This window comes from Xyrauchen texanus, chromosome 3 (genome assembly GCF_025860055.1).
Source record: "Xyrauchen texanus isolate HMW12.3.18 chromosome 3, RBS_HiC_50CHRs, whole genome shotgun sequence".
Classification (NCBI taxonomy): domain Eukaryota; kingdom Metazoa; phylum Chordata; class Actinopteri; order Cypriniformes; family Catostomidae; genus Xyrauchen; species Xyrauchen texanus.
In genome coordinates, this window is record NC_068278.1 from 25,807,462 (window position 1) to 25,825,842 (window position 18,381).

At 40.9% G+C, this 18,381-nt stretch overlaps 1 protein-coding gene across 2 annotated transcripts in view; it reads right to left on the minus strand.

Annotated features, from left to right (window-relative positions):
• LOC127629034 (transmembrane protein 8B-like) overlaps nt 1-18,381 on the minus strand; it is a 226,650-nt gene that overhangs the window by 128,954 nt on the left and 79,315 nt on the right. For both annotated transcript variants that reach the window (XM_052106051.1, XM_052106059.1), the window contains one exon: nt 6,019-6,226. In XM_052106051.1, the coding sequence (XP_051962011.1) occupies nt 6,019-6,226 (208 nt within the window). The remainder of the gene's footprint in view (nt 1-6,018; nt 6,227-18,381) is intronic.

The window sequence follows — 18,381 nt, forward strand, 5'->3', positions numbered from 1 at the left end:
GTGCCGTTCGTGTCAAAAAAAAAAGTATCCATTGTGGTCACAAGAACCGTATCGACTAAATCCTGCCGGTCTCTCGCTTCAGGAAGTCGAGAACAGTGCTCGGGAAACACCCGAGACCAGCCTCGAGAGGCTGGTTCCCTTAGTAGAAGCTTCGGGAAGGAGGTCCTATCAAGGTGGTAGAACCTCGGAGTGCTGTCCCCTCTCACTGCAGAGCAACCGAGGTTGCTCTTGCAGCGGAGTCCTCAGGAAATCGGTGTCAGTTCCCGCCGTCTCTGACGCCTCGAGAGGCTGGTTCCCTTAGTAGATTTTGTACAGGCATGGAATCATCTTCCCAACATATCTGCATGGGTCCTGCATATAATAAAATCAGGGTACAGACTGCAGTTCGGGCACCACCCCCCCAAATTCTCTGGGGTGGTGCAGACTACAGTGGTTCCGGAGCAGACTCAGGTGATGGAACAAGAAGTGCAATCTCTGCTGCTAAAGGAGGCCATAGAACGTGTTCCTCATGCAGACAGGGAGTCTGGATTTTACAGCCGGTACTTTATAGTTCCAAAAAGGATGGGGGTTGAGGCCGATTTTAGATCTCAGAGTTTTGAACCGGCCTTTGAGGAGGTTCAGGTTCAAAATGCTTACTATTCCTGCCATCGTGAGCCAGATCAGATCCGAGGACTGGTTTGTCACGATAGATCTAAAAGACGCCTATTTTCATGTATCCATCCTTCCATGTCACAGGAGGTTCCTGAGGTTCGCTCGGGGCTGAAGCTTACCAATATCGGGTTCTTCCGCTCGCCTAGCACTCTCTCCCCGCACATTCACCAAATGTATGGATGCAGCTCCTGCTCCTCTGAGACTTCAGGGCATCCGCGATACTGAATTATATCGACGATTGGCTCATTCTGACCCAGTCTCGAGAAATGGCGGTTCGGCATCGAGATGTCGTCCTTGGCCACATTCGAAGTTTGGGGTTGAGACTCAACACAAAAAGAGTGTGTTACAACCATCCCAGTGCACAACGTTTCTGGGTGTTGTGTGGAACTCGGTTACAATGCAGGCACGCATGTCTCCTGCACGTATCGAGTCCGTTCTGGCGATGGTGACCGGGTTAAAGCTAGGCCAGGCCATCACTGTAAAGCAGTTTCTAAGACTGCTGGGCCTCATGGCAGCAGCATCCAACTTTATACCTTTGGGCCTTCTACACATGAGGCCCCTCCAGTGGTGGCTGAAAGCCAAGGGGTTTTTTCCCCCAAGGGGAATCAATTTCGTAAAATCAGAGTAACGCGCAGATGCCTTCGTTCTCTGCTAATATGGAAGAAACCTTGGTTCCTGTCCCAAGGGCCAGTGTTGGGAGCGTCATGTCACCGGGAAACCGTTTCGACAGACGCCTCCCTCACTGGCTGGGGCGCGGTCATGGACGGCCGCTTTGCCAGGGGTCTGAGGCAGGACCATCATCATTCTTGGCACATAAACTGTCTAGAGATGTTGGCTGTGTTCAGGGCTCTGAGGAGCTTCCTTCCAGACATCTAAGGTTACCATGTCCTAGTACGTTCGGACAATATATCAGTGGTAGCTTATCTGAACCGACAAGGGCGACTCAGATCACGCCCTCTGTGCAGGCCGGTGCATCAGATAATTTCTTTGGTCCCAAGGGAAAATACTGTCTATCAGAGCATGTATGTTCCGGGGGTTCAGAATCAGGGAGCAGACATCCTGTTGAGGCAGGGGCTGAGGCCCGGGGAATGGAGACTTCATCCATAGGTGGTGAAGTTGATACGGGACAAATTTGGACCATCGAAAGTGGATCTATTCGCGTCTCGAGAGACGTTCCACTGTCCATTTTGGTTCTCCCTCTCACATCCAGCCCCACTGGGGTTGGATGCCATGGTACAGGCCTGGCCGAGGCTTCGCCTGTACGCATTTCCCCCGATCGCTCTGCTCCTGAGAGTCCTGGAAAGGGTCCGCCAAGAGGGCATCAGTCTACTTCTGGTTGCCCCGATGTGGCCGGCCCGAGTATGGTTCTCAGACATAATCTCACTCCTGATAGCTCTGCCATGGCAGATTCCTCTGAGGAGGGATCTGTTGTCTCAGGCAGGGGGCACAGTTTTCCACCCTCGTCCAGAGCTGTGGAAACTGTGGGTCTGGCCCCTGAGGGGGTTCAGTACCTAAATGCTGGTCTATCAGCAGGGGTGGTTGAAACCATACTTAACTCTAGGGCTCCGTCTGCTAGGAGATTATATGGCCTCAAGTGGAATGTGTTCTCCACTTGGTGTAGAGAACATGAAGTAGATCCAGTTAACTGCCCGGTGGCTTCAGTTCTGGAGTTTCTTCAAGATCGTTTCTCTGTGGGTCTCTCCCCTTCCACACTTAAGGTGTACGTGGCTGCCATTGCGGCTTTCCATGCACCATTGAGTGCTGGGCCTCTGGGGAGGCACCAGCTGATCATTCGTTTTCTCCGTGGTACATGGAGGATGAGACAGACAACCAGGTCCAGGGTTCCTGCCTGGGACCTGGCGGTGGTTCTCGAAGGGTTATCCCTGGCCCCTTCGAACCCCTTCAGTCGGCCTTGCCCAAGGACCTGACGTTCAAGATGGCTTTTCTCTTAGCTATTACCTCTCTAAAGAAGGTGGGAGATCTTCAAGCCCTGGCAGTAACACCAGCTTGCTTGGAGTTTGCCCCTGGCGGAGTTAAAGCCATTCTGCACCCGAGACCTGGCTTTGTGCCTAAGGTGCCTTCTAACACGGCACGGTCTACTGTCCTGCAGGCATTCATCCTCCACCTCATGTGTCGGCAGAAGAAGAGAGGCTCCATTTGCTCTGCCCTGTCAGAGCTTTGAGAGTTTACCTCGAGAGGTCCTCTTCTTGGAGGAGGTCGGACCAACTGTTAGTGTGTTTTGGGTCACCTAAGAAGGGGCTCCCTGCTTCGAAACAAACCATTAGTAATTGGATTGTTCAGGCTATTATCTCGGCCTATAAGGTGCGCAATTTGCCTTCACCTTTGGCCATAAGGGCTCATTCAACTAGAGGCATGGCATCCTCTAGGGCTCTCTTATCGGGAGTGCCCCTCCAGGAGATCTGTGAGGCAGCCGGTTGGGCTACCCCGCACACTTTCATCAGGTTTTCTGCACCTCCCTAGTACGCCTGGTGCACGTGTGCTCTCGTCCTAGCTGAGTGCCTGAGTTCAGTTTCACTCTAGGGCAGGCCTTTTTCGGCGTGTGGCCTAGTGGGCATTCGTTCCCCAAAGACTCGTTTTCAACGACGCAGTGCGAGTTCCCTCAGAAGGGAACATCTCGGGTTATGACTATAACCCTTGTTCCCTGAGAAGGGAACGAGACACTGCGTCATCCTGCCACGCCCCTCAATGCCTGAGAGCGGCTTGCTTCATCGCTAGGCTAATGTGTTTGTGTGCCGGCGTCACTTTTATGCATCCGGTTATGCCGTCACATGTTACGTCATGACGCAACACCAATCAAGATTGGAATAGTTTCATTCATAATTCAGAGGCGCACGCTAAGGAGCGTTCCCCAAAGAGTCGTTTTCAACGACGCAGTGTCTCGTTCCCTTCTCAGGGAACAAGGGTTATAGTCATAACCCGAGACGTTTTCTATGGTAATCAGAGTCTTTGTCCTAACCAGCAGTGTGGGGAGACAGTATATTCTATTAATGGCTAGTTTTCTATTTTCGGCAACATGCGGATAACTCCATCCAATGTGAACTGGCAATGGTGCAAAACTTTCAAAAAATAAGACTGGGCATAGAAATGCTAAAATTCTTCAACACAATTCTTCAGACATGTATAATAAGTTCTGTTCGCTGTTTCGTGTGCAGCTGTGTTGTGTTCTGTTGTCTCTATTTTGCTGTGGTGGACCTGTTTTTAGATAAACAAACAAGTTTTCGCTTGAACGCCCCAATGTCATGAGGGGGCTGCGTGAACTGTTGCTCTGGTGCCCTATCATGAACACCCCCAAGAGATCAACGGAACATGAACATTTTCACTAAATAATAAATTAGATTTCGGTTTGTTTCTCACCAAACCATATCGTATTCTTACGAAAAAATCATGATTCTCGTGGAATAATTTATCAGATTTCTGAATTATACTTTTGCATTCTTTTGAAGCTTGAAGCTTCATGAGGAGTGGTGGTGGTGTAGTGGTCTAATGCACATAACTGGTAATCAGAAGGTTTGAACCCCACAGCCACCACCATTGTGTCCTTGAGCAAGGCACTTAACTCCAGGTTGCTCTGGGGGGATTGTTCCTGTAATAAGTGCACTGTAAGTTGCTTTGGATAAAAGCGTCTGCCAAATGCATAAATGTAAATGAAGTGGTGGTCGCCATTGTATGACATCACTGAGCACACATTTTTTTTCACAACTTAAAAAGAATCATATAGGCTTATAACAACAACGGCTGAATATTCATTTTTGGGTGAACTATCCCTTTAATGATGTTTAGATATTTGCATTGGAAAACAAGGCAATATGATTTTTTGCAGTATACACCATATTAAACACTGTACTGAAGACAGTTCTTTTACAGCTGGCTCCACATGCCACATGGATTTAGCTAAAGGTATTGAATATTTTTATGAATCTGTATTGTGCATAGAGTGCACTTACTTTTTGTAAGTTTGAAATTGGTCTATGCAACCATTAAATGAGTCTCCATTGTGAGGCAGTACATTGCCATTTGAATCCCGGTTCGACTGTCAGCAGCATGACTCCATTAAATACTTTCCACTGGCTGATTTTCACCCATTTACATTTTCTTTTTGGGCAGTAGTACTCCTAATAGGAATGCTACAGCCTGCTGTACTTTTGTGTTTACTTGCTGAGAGCCATTATTATGCTTTTATTAAGCTACTGCTGACCAGTGTAAGATATGTGGGGTGTAATGCATTACTAAGTCATTAATTACAGTAATTAAATGACTTTTTCATTGAAAAAAGTAAAGTATGGGATTACTCTTAATTGTTCAGAAATTTTATTACAGTTACTTCTGGTGTAATTGCTTTAAATACTGTATAGACTCAAGAACAATTATATATAAAACAATAGCGAATTTAAAATCTAAATTTTGTGTCTAAAGTTAAAATGTATTTTTTATAATTTAATGCATCTCCCTTAAATTATTTGTCCAATTCATGAATAATTTGTTTGATTTTATATGATTTATTTGAAAGAATTAAAAGAACAGTTTCATGTCTATCCTTCTTATTACTATATATTTTTCATCTGGTCAAGGTTGATCAGGATTTTAGAAAGTAATTAGTAATAAATAATGCAATTACCTTTCAGAAAGAGTAATTAGTACATTCATTGAATTACACTGTAGAAGATGCAATTAGTAGTTAGTAATTAATTACTTTTCAGAGAACTTACACAACACTGTCTTACACGATTGACCCCTTGTGTTTCAAAAGTAATTGTCTTTTTATTTTTTTAAGAATTAAAATGCATTTAGTGATTTCTGAAGGGTGAGTAGGAATTAATAATGCTACATTTCTTTAGCCCACAAATTAAATTTAACATCCCTGCAGGTCTGTGAGTCAACTGTTTTGATGTCCATTAGAGAACAGAGACAAGTGTTTTTTTTTTTTTAAAACTGAACGAAAAATGTATCCTTTACAAAAAATAATTACTCTTCTAATGAAATACAATCTATAAAAAATAATATTCAGGACTGCTTACAAAACATGCTAGTATACAAGCAAAATAATGAGCACTCTGACAGGAAATGCATCTATAATCTTGTTTGGGTAAAAAAATAAGTTCTGACAAGTTCTGAAATCACTGTGCTCACTTTTAAATTACTACCCATGAAGGCCTCCCACTGATTGTGCGGAAGTGAGTAGCTTCAATTATAAATGCATAAATGCCAAGTGGAAAGTACGTGCAAAACCATGAACATAAGGCACTTCTCATCATCAACGAGCTTAGCACTTGATGAAAGCAGAAATTATTCTCTCATTATGAAGTTGTGTTATAATCACTGAGTGATCTTTCTTTTTCATTGACTTACCTTGACAGATATCTTCCCCTCATCCTTTGGTAAGTGTGCAGCCAGGAACCAGTCTCCTGGGAGGGGACTGGTGACATTGAAAACCCCTGTGGTGCGGTTGGGCAGTGTCCATGTCAAAGTGACAGCAAAAGAGCCTGGTACAGTGGTGTCCTTTGGAAACCGAGTATGGAGGGGGTTGATCACAGGTGGAGCTCCAGACCTGAAGTACCTGTAAACCACAGTGACAATTACATTTCTCAAATCCTGTCATGTGTGGTTCAGACCTATCTATACTTTTGGGAGCAAAATTGTGGAAAGTGTTGGATGTCCTCAAGATATTAAACAGAAACAAATCTGAAAACAGAGAGACATGGCACAACGGACAAAGACATCCGTCTAGCGCATGTTTACATAGAAATACAACTGAGAAAAAGAGCGGACAGATGCAAAATAAAATGTGTTTGGTGTGAACGGCCCCTAGCGCTGACAAAAGTTAGATTGTTATTGTGTCTGAATGATGAAAATGCTGCCATCTCATGCTGTATACAGAGGTTGGAATACTTCAAGGCATGTGCATGATTGCTTTATGATGTCTGAAACCAGTATCCCAATGGAAACAAGTTCATACACAAAATGACACCTGTTAAAAGGATAGTTCACCAAAACATTTAAATTCTCTCATCGTTCTCATGACATACAACATGTGTATGACTTTCTTTTTTCTGCTGAACATAATCAAAGAATATTTTTAGAAGAATATTTCAGCTCTGTAGGTCATTTCAAGGCAAGTGAATGATGATCTGTCCTTTGAAGATCCAAAAATCGCATAAAGGCTGAATGAAAGTAATGCATACGACTCCAGTGGATTAATATATTTCTCGATATAATGTCTTTTGGAGTGAAACAGATCAATTTTTAAATCAAAACGTGAAAGTGAAGATTTAAAGTAAAATATTGACTTAAATATTGATCTTCTCACCCACACCTCATCATATCACTTCTAAAGACATTTATCCACTGGAATTGTATGGATTCTTTTTTGCAGCCTTTATGTGATTTTGGAGATTTAAAGATCTGGTTGCCATTCACTTGCATTGTATGGACCAACAGAGCTGAGATATTCTTCTAAAAACCTTTGTTTGTGTTCTGCAGAAGAAAGAAAGTCATACACATCTGGGATGGCATGAGGGTGACTAAACGATGAGAAATGTTTCATTTTTGGGTGAACTGTTCCTTTAAGTCATTGGCTTAGCTCACATCTGAAAGCCAGTATTTTAGGAATCAACTCACAGATAAGAATCAAAACTGGTAATTATTTTTTTCGCATCATTTATTTTGAATTGGTCTAACGGGTTTGCAAAAAGACTCAAATCAGTTCATGAGGAATAATTTGGACAGCTCACTCACAAATTGTGTGGAGTGGTTTCTCTCTCAGTAATGGGATAATTCAGAACAAAAAGAGCACTGGATGAAATGGATGTTAACCAACAATCAACGAGGTGAAAAAAAAATGTTAATGGATCTTATTATTTGCTGAAGTAATGAAGAATTTCTTCATTAAGTACTGTAAACATACTGTACTGCAGATATAAATTCATTTTCCAACCTTTTAGAAATTAATTAAAATAAATAATCATTAATTTCAGAAATAAATCAAACCAAACCAAAAGAGTAGCATAACTCTAACTGTACACAAAAGCACTTAAAGTACCTAAAATACAGTGACATTACCTTGTTTTTTTATAAATACCAGAGTACTTGAATATGGTAATCAGTTAGTAGTACCACGGTATACCAAAGTACCATGTTATCCATCTGTACTGCCACAGGTTACTTTTTTGAAAGGCATTTTTTGTGAAAATCTAAGACAGTACACAGCAGCTGGCAATATAATTTGTTATACTTTTAATGTGTTTCTTTTTTTCACATAAACATGGGATCCTTTAGCTATTTTTAATATTTTATATTTATAAAAAATAAGCTCTAAATGTTGCAAGCTACTTTAACTTGTTGTCAACTAGGATAGCTTTTAGTTTAGCTTAGCTATTAGTAGGAGTAATTGTTTTCAACCAGTGTGCTGCATAACTTTCCATAATAATAATTATAATAATAATTTTAATTTGCTTAATCTAATAATAATAATAGAAGACAATGGGAAGTCTAGCAAGACTAAGATATATATGTTTTGCATTTGAGTGAATATCTGTTGATATCTGAAAATAGCAGGGAGAGAGAAAGCACATTGTTACTTCAAAATCAATTAGAATTCAGAACATGCACCAATTTCTCATTCGAACAAAAAGAGGAAATGGAGCATTGTGACTAATGCTTAATTACTATGCATGACGTGAATCGTAAACAAATATTCCAAAATTTATGTCAACCGGTAATGTTCTGAGCAATGCTTACAAATTTAGGAGGTACTGACTTGAAAGAGCACCCAAACTAGGCTGCAATTACAAGTAAAAAAATAGGAGATGACTTAAAGAGAGAAATATAATCAGATCAAACTAATTTTTAGCACAAAACCATATTGTTCCTTTATTTCAACATAAGAAAACAAGGTCATGAATGTTAAAAAGTCTTCTCTCAGTCTTTGGCCTGTCAGTCAAGACACAAACACAGCCAGACAGTGGGAGCCTGCAACAAATCATGTCATGAAACCTTTTTTTTTTTTTAAGGCTTCACTGTCTGCCATAATTTTTGCTCATGCTCTGCTTTGTGTCTCCTTTAGTTTGTCAGTTGCAACCCTGAAATTCTTCAGAAAATAAAGCCCTTTGTGAAGCGTTTCACAACAAAGACTATCAATTACTCTTTATATATATATATATATATATATATATTCAAACTAACTGACCAACCAAAAGTTACTCTATATGAACTTATAAGAATACTTGCAATCATGTAATTGTAATGAATATTAGCACGGCATTGATTACCAGCACATTTAACAACACACCTATTCACCTACATATACATCAGTTTAATTTTTTTGAATATTTGAATTTTTTCAGTTTGTTTCTCCTTCTGAAACAGACAAGTAATCTTCAGAGATAGCCATGCTAACACAGTGGTCCAAGATACTTGACAGGTAATAACTCAAACTACTGCTGCTAGAGCTCTTCAGGGTTATTATGGGACCAGGTGGACCTAAAAGATGTCACATCATCAGTGGGGCTTATTCTGAAATGGAAAGGCCTACACTGCTCCCATGTATGCAATGATTTGGCCAGTCAAATATGATTAGAATGGGTGCCAAACACAAGCTCTTTTCCAAAACCTAGTGAGCTTCCAGAGGCAGCATTTCAAGGCATTTATGTGTGCTACCAAGGTGAAAGCTGTTCTAAAAGGTAGGCATCTGAACTATGCTGCTGTGGCAGGGCGGAAGGCGGGGCCTTCATTAAAGTTTAGCATTAAAATATAATTTATGTCATCAAGCCGGTTCTCGCCTCCTCCTTTCAATTGAACTGCTTTACGCTGGTGCCGAAATCCGGGAAGGAGGAGGGATACGCCGTAGTAGAGTTCTCACCACTACCGTCCACCCCAACGGAGCAGCCACGGCCATCTGCCGGGGGGACTAGGAGCCCAGCCGCCTGGAAGCGGAGGAATGGCCACCAACAGCGAGAGGAGAAGGGGCTCCTAACCGACCGTCTGGAGCGGTCAGGGCCACTGCCAGGGGCGGAGGAGTCCCCTACCAGCCGCTGAAACGCAGCGGGGTCTAAGACCACCGACCGCGAGCAGGGAGGGGCTCGCTGCCGACTGCCTGGAGCAGGAGAACCACTGCCAGGGGCGGGGGGTACCCCTTCTGTTCCCCGAGAACGCTGCGGGGCGTTCCGTCCAACAGGGGCTGGAGGTCTGCCTCCGATCTGCCCTGAGAGGCGCGACTGTCATCCGTTAGAGCGTGGAGGAGTGGCCGAGGAACAAGCGAGTAAGTGTTTTTTTTTTTCATCTCTCTCTCCTCTCTCTCTCGCACTGCCACTCCGCGTTGGCCTTTTTCCCTCTCGTTTAAATTTTACGGTGTTTTTTGGGGGGTACTACACTGTTACAGGAAGTACCCCCCCATTTTTATTATTTGTTTCCCTCCCCTTGTCCCCTCCCTCATCCAGGTAGACTGGGATGACCTGCCGGCAGACAGGGCGAAAGGCACGCCCCTCCCAAGGGAAAGGGGGTGTACGTCATGCCGGGGGCTCCCCTGCCTGAGAGAACAAGGGAGGAACGTGGCAGGGCGGAGGGCGGTGCTGGTTCGTGATTCTACACACCCGGTCCCTTATCAGGATAATCAAGCCTCCGAGAGGGATAAAGGCCGACTGCGGAGGATGGTGCGGGAGAGAGAGATCGTTTATGGACATATCCGTCGTGTGTGTGTTTGTCTTTTTTTTAAGTTTAGCATTAAAATATTATTTATGTCATCAAGCCAGTTCTTGCCTCCTCCTTTCCATTAAACTGCTTTACAGCTGCCTACTAAGGTATCTTGTTTTGACCTTATTCTAAGAAAGCATCGTATGTATCATTTGCAGAGACATCAATCCCATAATTCAGTGTTTCTTAAGCCACATTGTCCAAGACCATTTTTATTTGTAGGATCATGGAGATAATTCCTCTGATATTTCTGCTGTAATGATGACAAAGCTGCTTGTTTTAAACTTTATTTACAGGAAGCAGGAATGTCAGTAGATCAAATTATTATTTGTGAATAATTTTGTGATTCCTGAAGTTTTAAGGAATCGGTTTGTTCTTCAACAGTTATTATAAATATTAACGAAATAAATTTAAATAATAAATATTGTGTCAGTTTACTTGTTGATGTGTATATTGGTTTTAGGGTTTATTATAGCAACTTAGACTGTTTTGTTATACTGTATCTTATGAACTTATTTTAAATAATTTTAATTCATCTTGAGACCCCCTTGGAAGCTTGCTATCTGGTTGAAAACCACTGCTATAATGTATTGTGTAGAGCTTTCTGAAAAAAATTATAATATAAGATTAGGGACAAAGCAAAATAAATGTTGATTATACATATAATTACTTACTGAAAATGATCGATAACAATGTTTGGTGTAATTGAACATGGATTATTTTACCAAATATTTGCATCTTCAATTTGTTTTTATTTGTATTAAAATATATTTTGCTATTAGCTTAGCAACATGCTAATGTCAAACTCTATAGAGCGCCACACTCTGGTTCCGGAAGTAAAAATCCCATTAATTTCTTCCATATACAAATTGATTTTCAACTTATAAACCTTTAAAGACAGACATACCATTAGCCCTGAGATTGTTCATCTATGTTTTTTTCTTCTGTTGAAGTCATCCGTCTGCGTTATTTCAACTTCATTGCTTAAAAATTGCCTTTAATAGCAGACTTCATGTTGAACAATTACACTACCCATGGTCCAGTAGCCACAAAATAAGACTGGAAGCAACCACCCACTCCAATGAACTACTCTGAATGACGCAAATGAGTCAGTCTTCATGCTCTCTCAAGCTACTTATAAATTTGTGCACATCGGAAAATTTAACAATAAACATAACTATATTTCTATACTTATAATCAATGACCTAAAATCAATTGTTTTATATATTTCAATAATTTTATATTCAATGATGTCATTTGCAGAGATTCATGGGACTGTAGTCTGTGCCCTCATTAAAGACAGTAAGTACAGTCTTGTACCTTAGTCTTTTTGTCAGATTTTCAAATGGGATGTGCCCGGAGCTGAATGCCTTATTTGGAAAGGCACAAATAATGACTTCAAAAGGAATAACGGATTCATCCGAATAATATAAAAAATATTTGTATGATTGTGGCAGGGCGGAGGGCAGGCCGGGTTGTGATTCTACACACGCTGTCCCTTATCAGGCTAATCAAGCCTCCGAGAGGGATAAAGGCTGACTGCGAAGGGTTGTGCGAGAGAGAGAGATCGTACAACAGTATGATGTGACGTAATGGGCAAAGACGTCCATCTAGTGCATGTTTATGTTAAAAAACAGCACAGTTGGATGCAAAAAACAGTTTGAATGGCCCTTACGAAGTTTGCTGCCTTGGTTGACAGTAGGCATTGAGGCAGCTCACTAGGTCTTGCAACAGAGCTAAACTCAGTGTAGTAATCTGTATTGTTAGACAGATGCTTTGAGCGCTAGCTAGCTAAGGATTTCTATCTACAGCGTGTTTTGTACTGAGTCATGAACTTTTCCCTTCTAGGCTTTAAATCATGGATTGTGTTGCTGAGAAAAGAACATCAATTGAATTTAGCCAGCCAACGCCTCCGACACTGAGAAGGATGGTGTAATCTAGTGACACAGCACTTGGCCATACACCAATGATTTAAGCAAAGAAAAGATGCTTGTCTGATCTTCTGATTAAATTTATGTAAATTGTTCATGTCCCTGGGACAAAATGTTTGCACTTGATAATGCTACCATATCGTGTGCCCATGCATCCTTCTCATATGTATTTATGCAGCTTAGTACTGCTCTGTGTTTGGCCTTCAAAGCTCTTCATTAGTGGGGATGGAAATACTTATGCTCACGCAAGGTACAAAATACTTACAATACAGTATGTACAAGCATGGCTTCACTATCCTTTGTAGATTATCCAGTGCTCTGTTATGACCCATTCCCTGTCTGTCGCTCACTCGACGTTGTGTCGAATGAAGCGACTCTAGGGGTCTTTCTTGAAGGCCTCGTTTACCTCTTAACTTGAGAAAAGGCCAATAAGAAATTGGCAGACAGAATTTGCATGTCCCTCCCCCTGACATACAGGTATAAAAGGAGGGAATCGTGCATCTGTTTAGTCTGATTTTTTCTTCGGAGCCGAGCGGTTGTGTGTTCAGCAAGGTGGTGTTCCACTCGCCTCTAAGAGCATTGCTGTTGGATCCTAGTGGGCCAATAGTGGGTCCTCGGATCTTACGCTCCTCATGACAGCACCTCCCTGGCAGATTCCCCTGAGAAGGGACCTTCTTTCTCAGGGACAGGGCACCCTCTGGCATCCGCGCCCAGACCTCTGGAACCTCCATGGCTGGCCCTTTGATGGGTTGCGGAAGATCCAAGTGGCCTACCACAAGCTGTCGTAGACACGATCAACCAAGCCAGAGCTCCCTCTACCAGGCAGCATTACGCCCCCTCCTTGAAGACGGCCCTCCTGATTGCCCTCGCTTCTATCAAGAGTGTTGGGGACATGCGAGCATTCTCTGTCAGCGACACTTGCCTGGAGTCCGGTCTGGCAGATGCTCACGTCATCTTAAGACCCCGAACGGGCTACGTGCCCAAAGATCCTACGACTCCCTCAGAGGTAGTGAACCTGCAAGCGAAGCTGCCCCAGGAGGAGGCAGACCAAGCTTATTGTAGCTGTGTCCGGTGCATGCTTTGCATACCTATGTGGACCGCACGCAGAGCTTTATATGTTCTGAGCAGCTCTTTGTGTGCTTTGATGGAAATCATGAAGGGAACGCTGTCTCCAAACAGAGGCTATCCCAGTGGGTCGTCGACACCATTGCTTTGGAATTCCCCGACCAGACACACTACGGGTACTAATTACTCTGTACTGGAATAGGTGCTCCACAGGATGGGCCTTCATGGATTAATCCCTGTGACGGCCCAGGTGGAGTCCGCACAAGAGCGGTAATGTTGTGTCATCGCTCCCACGCACACACATTCATTTACACAGACATTAATTTATTCATTTAAGAATCCTTAAGTTTCTTTCCTTATTTTGTCATTCACATTTATTTGTTTAGTATAATGGAACAATAACTACACGGAACAAACAACATCCATTAATTCTTTATTGTTAAGTTTACATTTACAACACATTTTTATTTACTTTGTTACTGATTTGAAGTGCACGCAAATTAGTTACATTGTATCTGTCACTTATATTTGTCTCTATTTTGAGTTTAAGTTTACCGGTGACCTTCAGGCATGGTCCACTGCAGCCGTATCCTGGCGTGGGGAAGCGACGGCCGTATCCTGGCGCGATGAGAATTAGAGTCCGGGCAGGAACGGAGATTTAAGGGTTATTAGTTTCGCTCGGACATACCATTGCTGGGAGTGGTCCGGGGAGGAAGGAATGTTAATATCTTTTATTAATTGATTTCTTTAGTTGTACGTTTGTGGTATTTGACTGCATTTTGCTTGCTTAAGTTTATTTATTATATATTTCTATTTTTGTCCTGATTTTGATTTATGTAAGGTTGTATGTTGAATGAGTAGTTAAATTGTTTTCCCTCTTAATTTGTAATGGGCGCATCCTTTCCTTTATAAGCTGTTGCTTTGTTCATTTCAGAGGTCAGCTTTAGTTTGTTTGGTTGTTTGTTTAATTGTTTCCTGATTTCATTTTCTGTTTGTTTATTTTATTTATTTTTGTTGTAAGAAGTTTATGAGTTGTAAAGTTGTCTTTTCTTTTTGGGTTCAAATAAACCCCATTTTTTCATTACAAAGCTGGTGTTCCTTGTTCCTGACTTCTCGGTCCCTCACAATCCCCCTGTGTGTATTTTCCGGCTATATATTCTTGGCTCCTCAGTGCAAAACCTGACTTAACAGATGCACAATTCCCTCCTTTTATACCCATATGTCCAGGGGAGGGACACGCAAATTCAGTCTGCCAATTTCTCATTAGCCTTTTCTCAAGTTAAGAGGTAACCGAGGCCTTCAAGAAAGACCCCTATTGTCACTTCATTCGACTCAACGTCTCGTTCCCTCCATCAGGGAACGGAGGTTACAACAGTAACCTAGACATTTAGTTATGCATTCATAGATGTTTAAGCACATTACTCCCAAGCTCAAGAGCAATATAGAGCTTTCCTAAGATCAGAGACAAAGCTGTATGCAAATTGAATCTTAAGCAAATGGATGATCATAATCATATCAACATGCTGTGAAGTCAGTGGATTTCTCCACACCCTTTACAGGGTTAGTTTACCCAAAAATGAAAATTATGTAATTATTGACTCATTCTCATGAAATTACAAACCTGAATGACTTTCCTATGTGGAACACAAAAGATGTTAAAACGGACAGACCGTCTCGATGTCCATTGTTTTTTTATTGCATTTGGAAAGAGCAGTGAAAACAGTGCAGCTTAGAAATGTGTATTCTTTGTATTGAGCCATGATTATCCATGGATGTGGAAATATGAGAATTGAGTGCAAAGTCTAGTGTGGCCGCAGCTTTAGTCATAGCCGATCTGTAACAACATAAGGGAGAGTAAATGATGACAGCATTTTCAGTTTTGTGTGATCTATTCTTAAAGAATATTATGGGTTCAATAAAAGATAAGCTCAATTGACAGCATTTGTGGCATAATGTTGACAAACATATAAATGTTACATTGAGGTTGGACGTGAATGTGGCCAATTATTGGAGGGTTTAAAGGCATAAATGTAAAGTTTATAATTTCATAAAAGCAATTACATTAATTCTTCTGATAAAACTCATGTATTATTTGAGATTACAAACACTCATGACAACAAAGTTGTAAAATATGCTATAACTTTGCACAGAAAAGGTTAGTAAGAGATTTTATATACTAAAATCATGTTAACACACATATTGTTTGATTTGTCACTATACTTTTGAAACAGTGAGTATTTTAACGTTTACGTATTGGCCCCATTCACTTCCATTGTATGTGCCTTACTGGAAACCAGATTCCTGCATTTTTTAAAGAAAAGGATTGGCAGGTCAAAATAAATGTTTGTGGTAATTAATATTATGCAGTCAGTTGAGCTTAACTTGTATTGAACCCGGAATATTCCTTTAAGGTCAAACTCTTCTAATCCGTAGTTGTCGATTAGACTAGAGAGATGCTGTAGTTTGTAAATTAAGGTCAGTAAATTGAATTTGGAGGACAAGCCAATACATAAAAAGCTGTTCTTGAAAGACTATGTAAAGTTGTTCATAGTAAAAAAAAAATAATAATGATTTTGAATGACATTGCTCGAGGACATCAATTTGCAAAACATATTTTTTTAGTTGCAGTTTCATATTGTTGTCTATATAAACTGCAAAACTTTCAGAATAGATCATAAATTTGCCGCCTCTGCTTGTTTCAGGAACATGGACAGCAGACAAACAGAGAGACAAATGAGGCACATCGTAACATTTACTTACAGAGTTGCTGGAAGGCAAGTCTAAAATGTCCACATTAATATTCTACATATATTGTGTGCATGTTGCATTACTTCAGTGCTGCAGCCTCTTGCAAGTAGCATGAGCAATTTAGATTTAGTCCATTGTTAATAGGTACATCTACAACAATTTGTCAAGATTATATGTTCAGATTGGACATTATTCTGCAAAACAAAAAATATATATAAAAAAAAAAAACTTTGGTGAACTTTACATGCAGATTTTGTATTTTTGTTGATCATTATCGAGTTCATGACTTGATTAGGTCTGTTGACGATCTCGTCTCCTAGATCCCATATTATGCTAATGAATGGTATAAATCTAGATGTTCTTGTTCTGGTATTTGTCTAAACAAACGAGCATGAATGGCAGATTGAGTTTTGCAGAGATGATTTCCCAGCATGTTTTGCTGTCTTGCATGACTTTCCCCTATGAATTGAGTGACTGGTCCTCCTGTGACCATGCAAGAGGAATTATATCTTAAGATCATTAAAGTGCATGACATTCATTGTCTTAGCATTGATGAGTTTGAGATAAAGAAATGTCCTCATCAGGCTTTAATTTATAAATCACAACTGACCGCAATTATAGCGGCCGCATCCCAATTCACATAATTCTGCACTATTGTACAGCATTTTGTAGTAAAGGGGCTGTTCAAACTTCAACTTATAAGAAACCAGAGTTTTGTTATATTCATTGCTTGAGTCTAGCTTTTGTTAGTGCAAGAATATGTTCGGTCTGAACTCTCCTAAGTAGTGCGAGTAGTGTGTTTATTCTGAATAATTCAATGAAACAAAGAGTACTATGAGTCATCCCAAACTTTTGAGCATTGATTATCTGATGCGGTGTGTCAGTTTAAAAAGCATTAGAAGGCTACCCAAGAGCTTTTGCTTGATGTTTCAACAGAGACAAGGAAGATCCAGCAAAAATACTGCTGGGAAGACCTTAGGAGCTATGTTTTGCCCAGGCCTCCTGGTTTGTATTGGCCACAATTAGAGTTGTCATGGCTGGTTCGGCAGCATGATATTGATCTACAGGCTGTAGTGCAAGGCTGCTATCCACTGGACCCAGTTGCCCTGCTTTCTCCCTCTTCTTTGTCTTCCCACTTTATCTCTCCCCCGGCACTGACACCAGCCTGTTTTAATTATTATCTCTCTATGGCACCCCCTGCCTGCTATCTGACAGCTGAATCGACAGAATGGAGCCATGCCTTGTTCATTATGAAAACAGCAAGAGGACCTGGGGCCTCATATCAAAAGTTAGCATAGGTTCCATTCGAAAAAGCTTTGTTTGCACAAATGGTGGAATTTATGTAAGCACATGAAGAATTTGTGCATATTTAGACATTTGATGCCACTAAAGCCCCTCCTTATAGTAACATTTAAAACACATGTTTCAACACATGTATCACTTTTTTTGCTGACTTTAGGAAACACTTTGTTTAATATTATGCTAGGATAAATGCTTTACCACACACTTTTCCCTTTTGACCATGTTAAATCTTATTGTATGTATGTTTCTACACAGTTACAGAATGAGGAAAGCATACTTCCATCTGAGCACTATATACCTATACCACCTCTATTCTTTTACTTATGCATACTTATGCACAATTCATCAAAGCAAACAAGTTCTGTGAATTTCTGAATGAGTTGTAATTTATGGTACAGCGTTTTTTTATTACTCTGTTTCGTGTAATCATATAAGTCTAAAATATGCATCTATCCCTCTATTTCTCTCAAGGTAAAAGCCAAAATTCTGTCTAAAAACAGGGGAAAAAACACGAATTATAACCAGGCCATTTATATTTATTGATAAATGCCCCAAAGACACATATTTCATTATCGATCAAACTAGAACATGGGGTACTTGCTGTAATTATGATATGCAATATGTTCCGCTGGAGTTATGACTGACACAATGAGTTTAAAATACATCCTTCTAAAGATAACACTGATATCAGTGTTTATACCATGTATTTTCAAATAGCTTTTCCTTAAAGCCAGAGAAGTTTATTCAAAATATTATATACCACAACTGGGATTAGACTTTTCTAAAGAAATCTGAACATGATATTTAAGTTAGGTGTTTAAACTATCATTAGGATTTAAGGTCAAACGAGTTGCATGGGCATACACATATAACAGACACACAGTTGTATTACACTTAATACCGCAAGCATAAATAATGAACCTTCACCATGGGGCTATTCATCTCAAGAAACCAGTACTAGGACATTCAGTCAAGGACG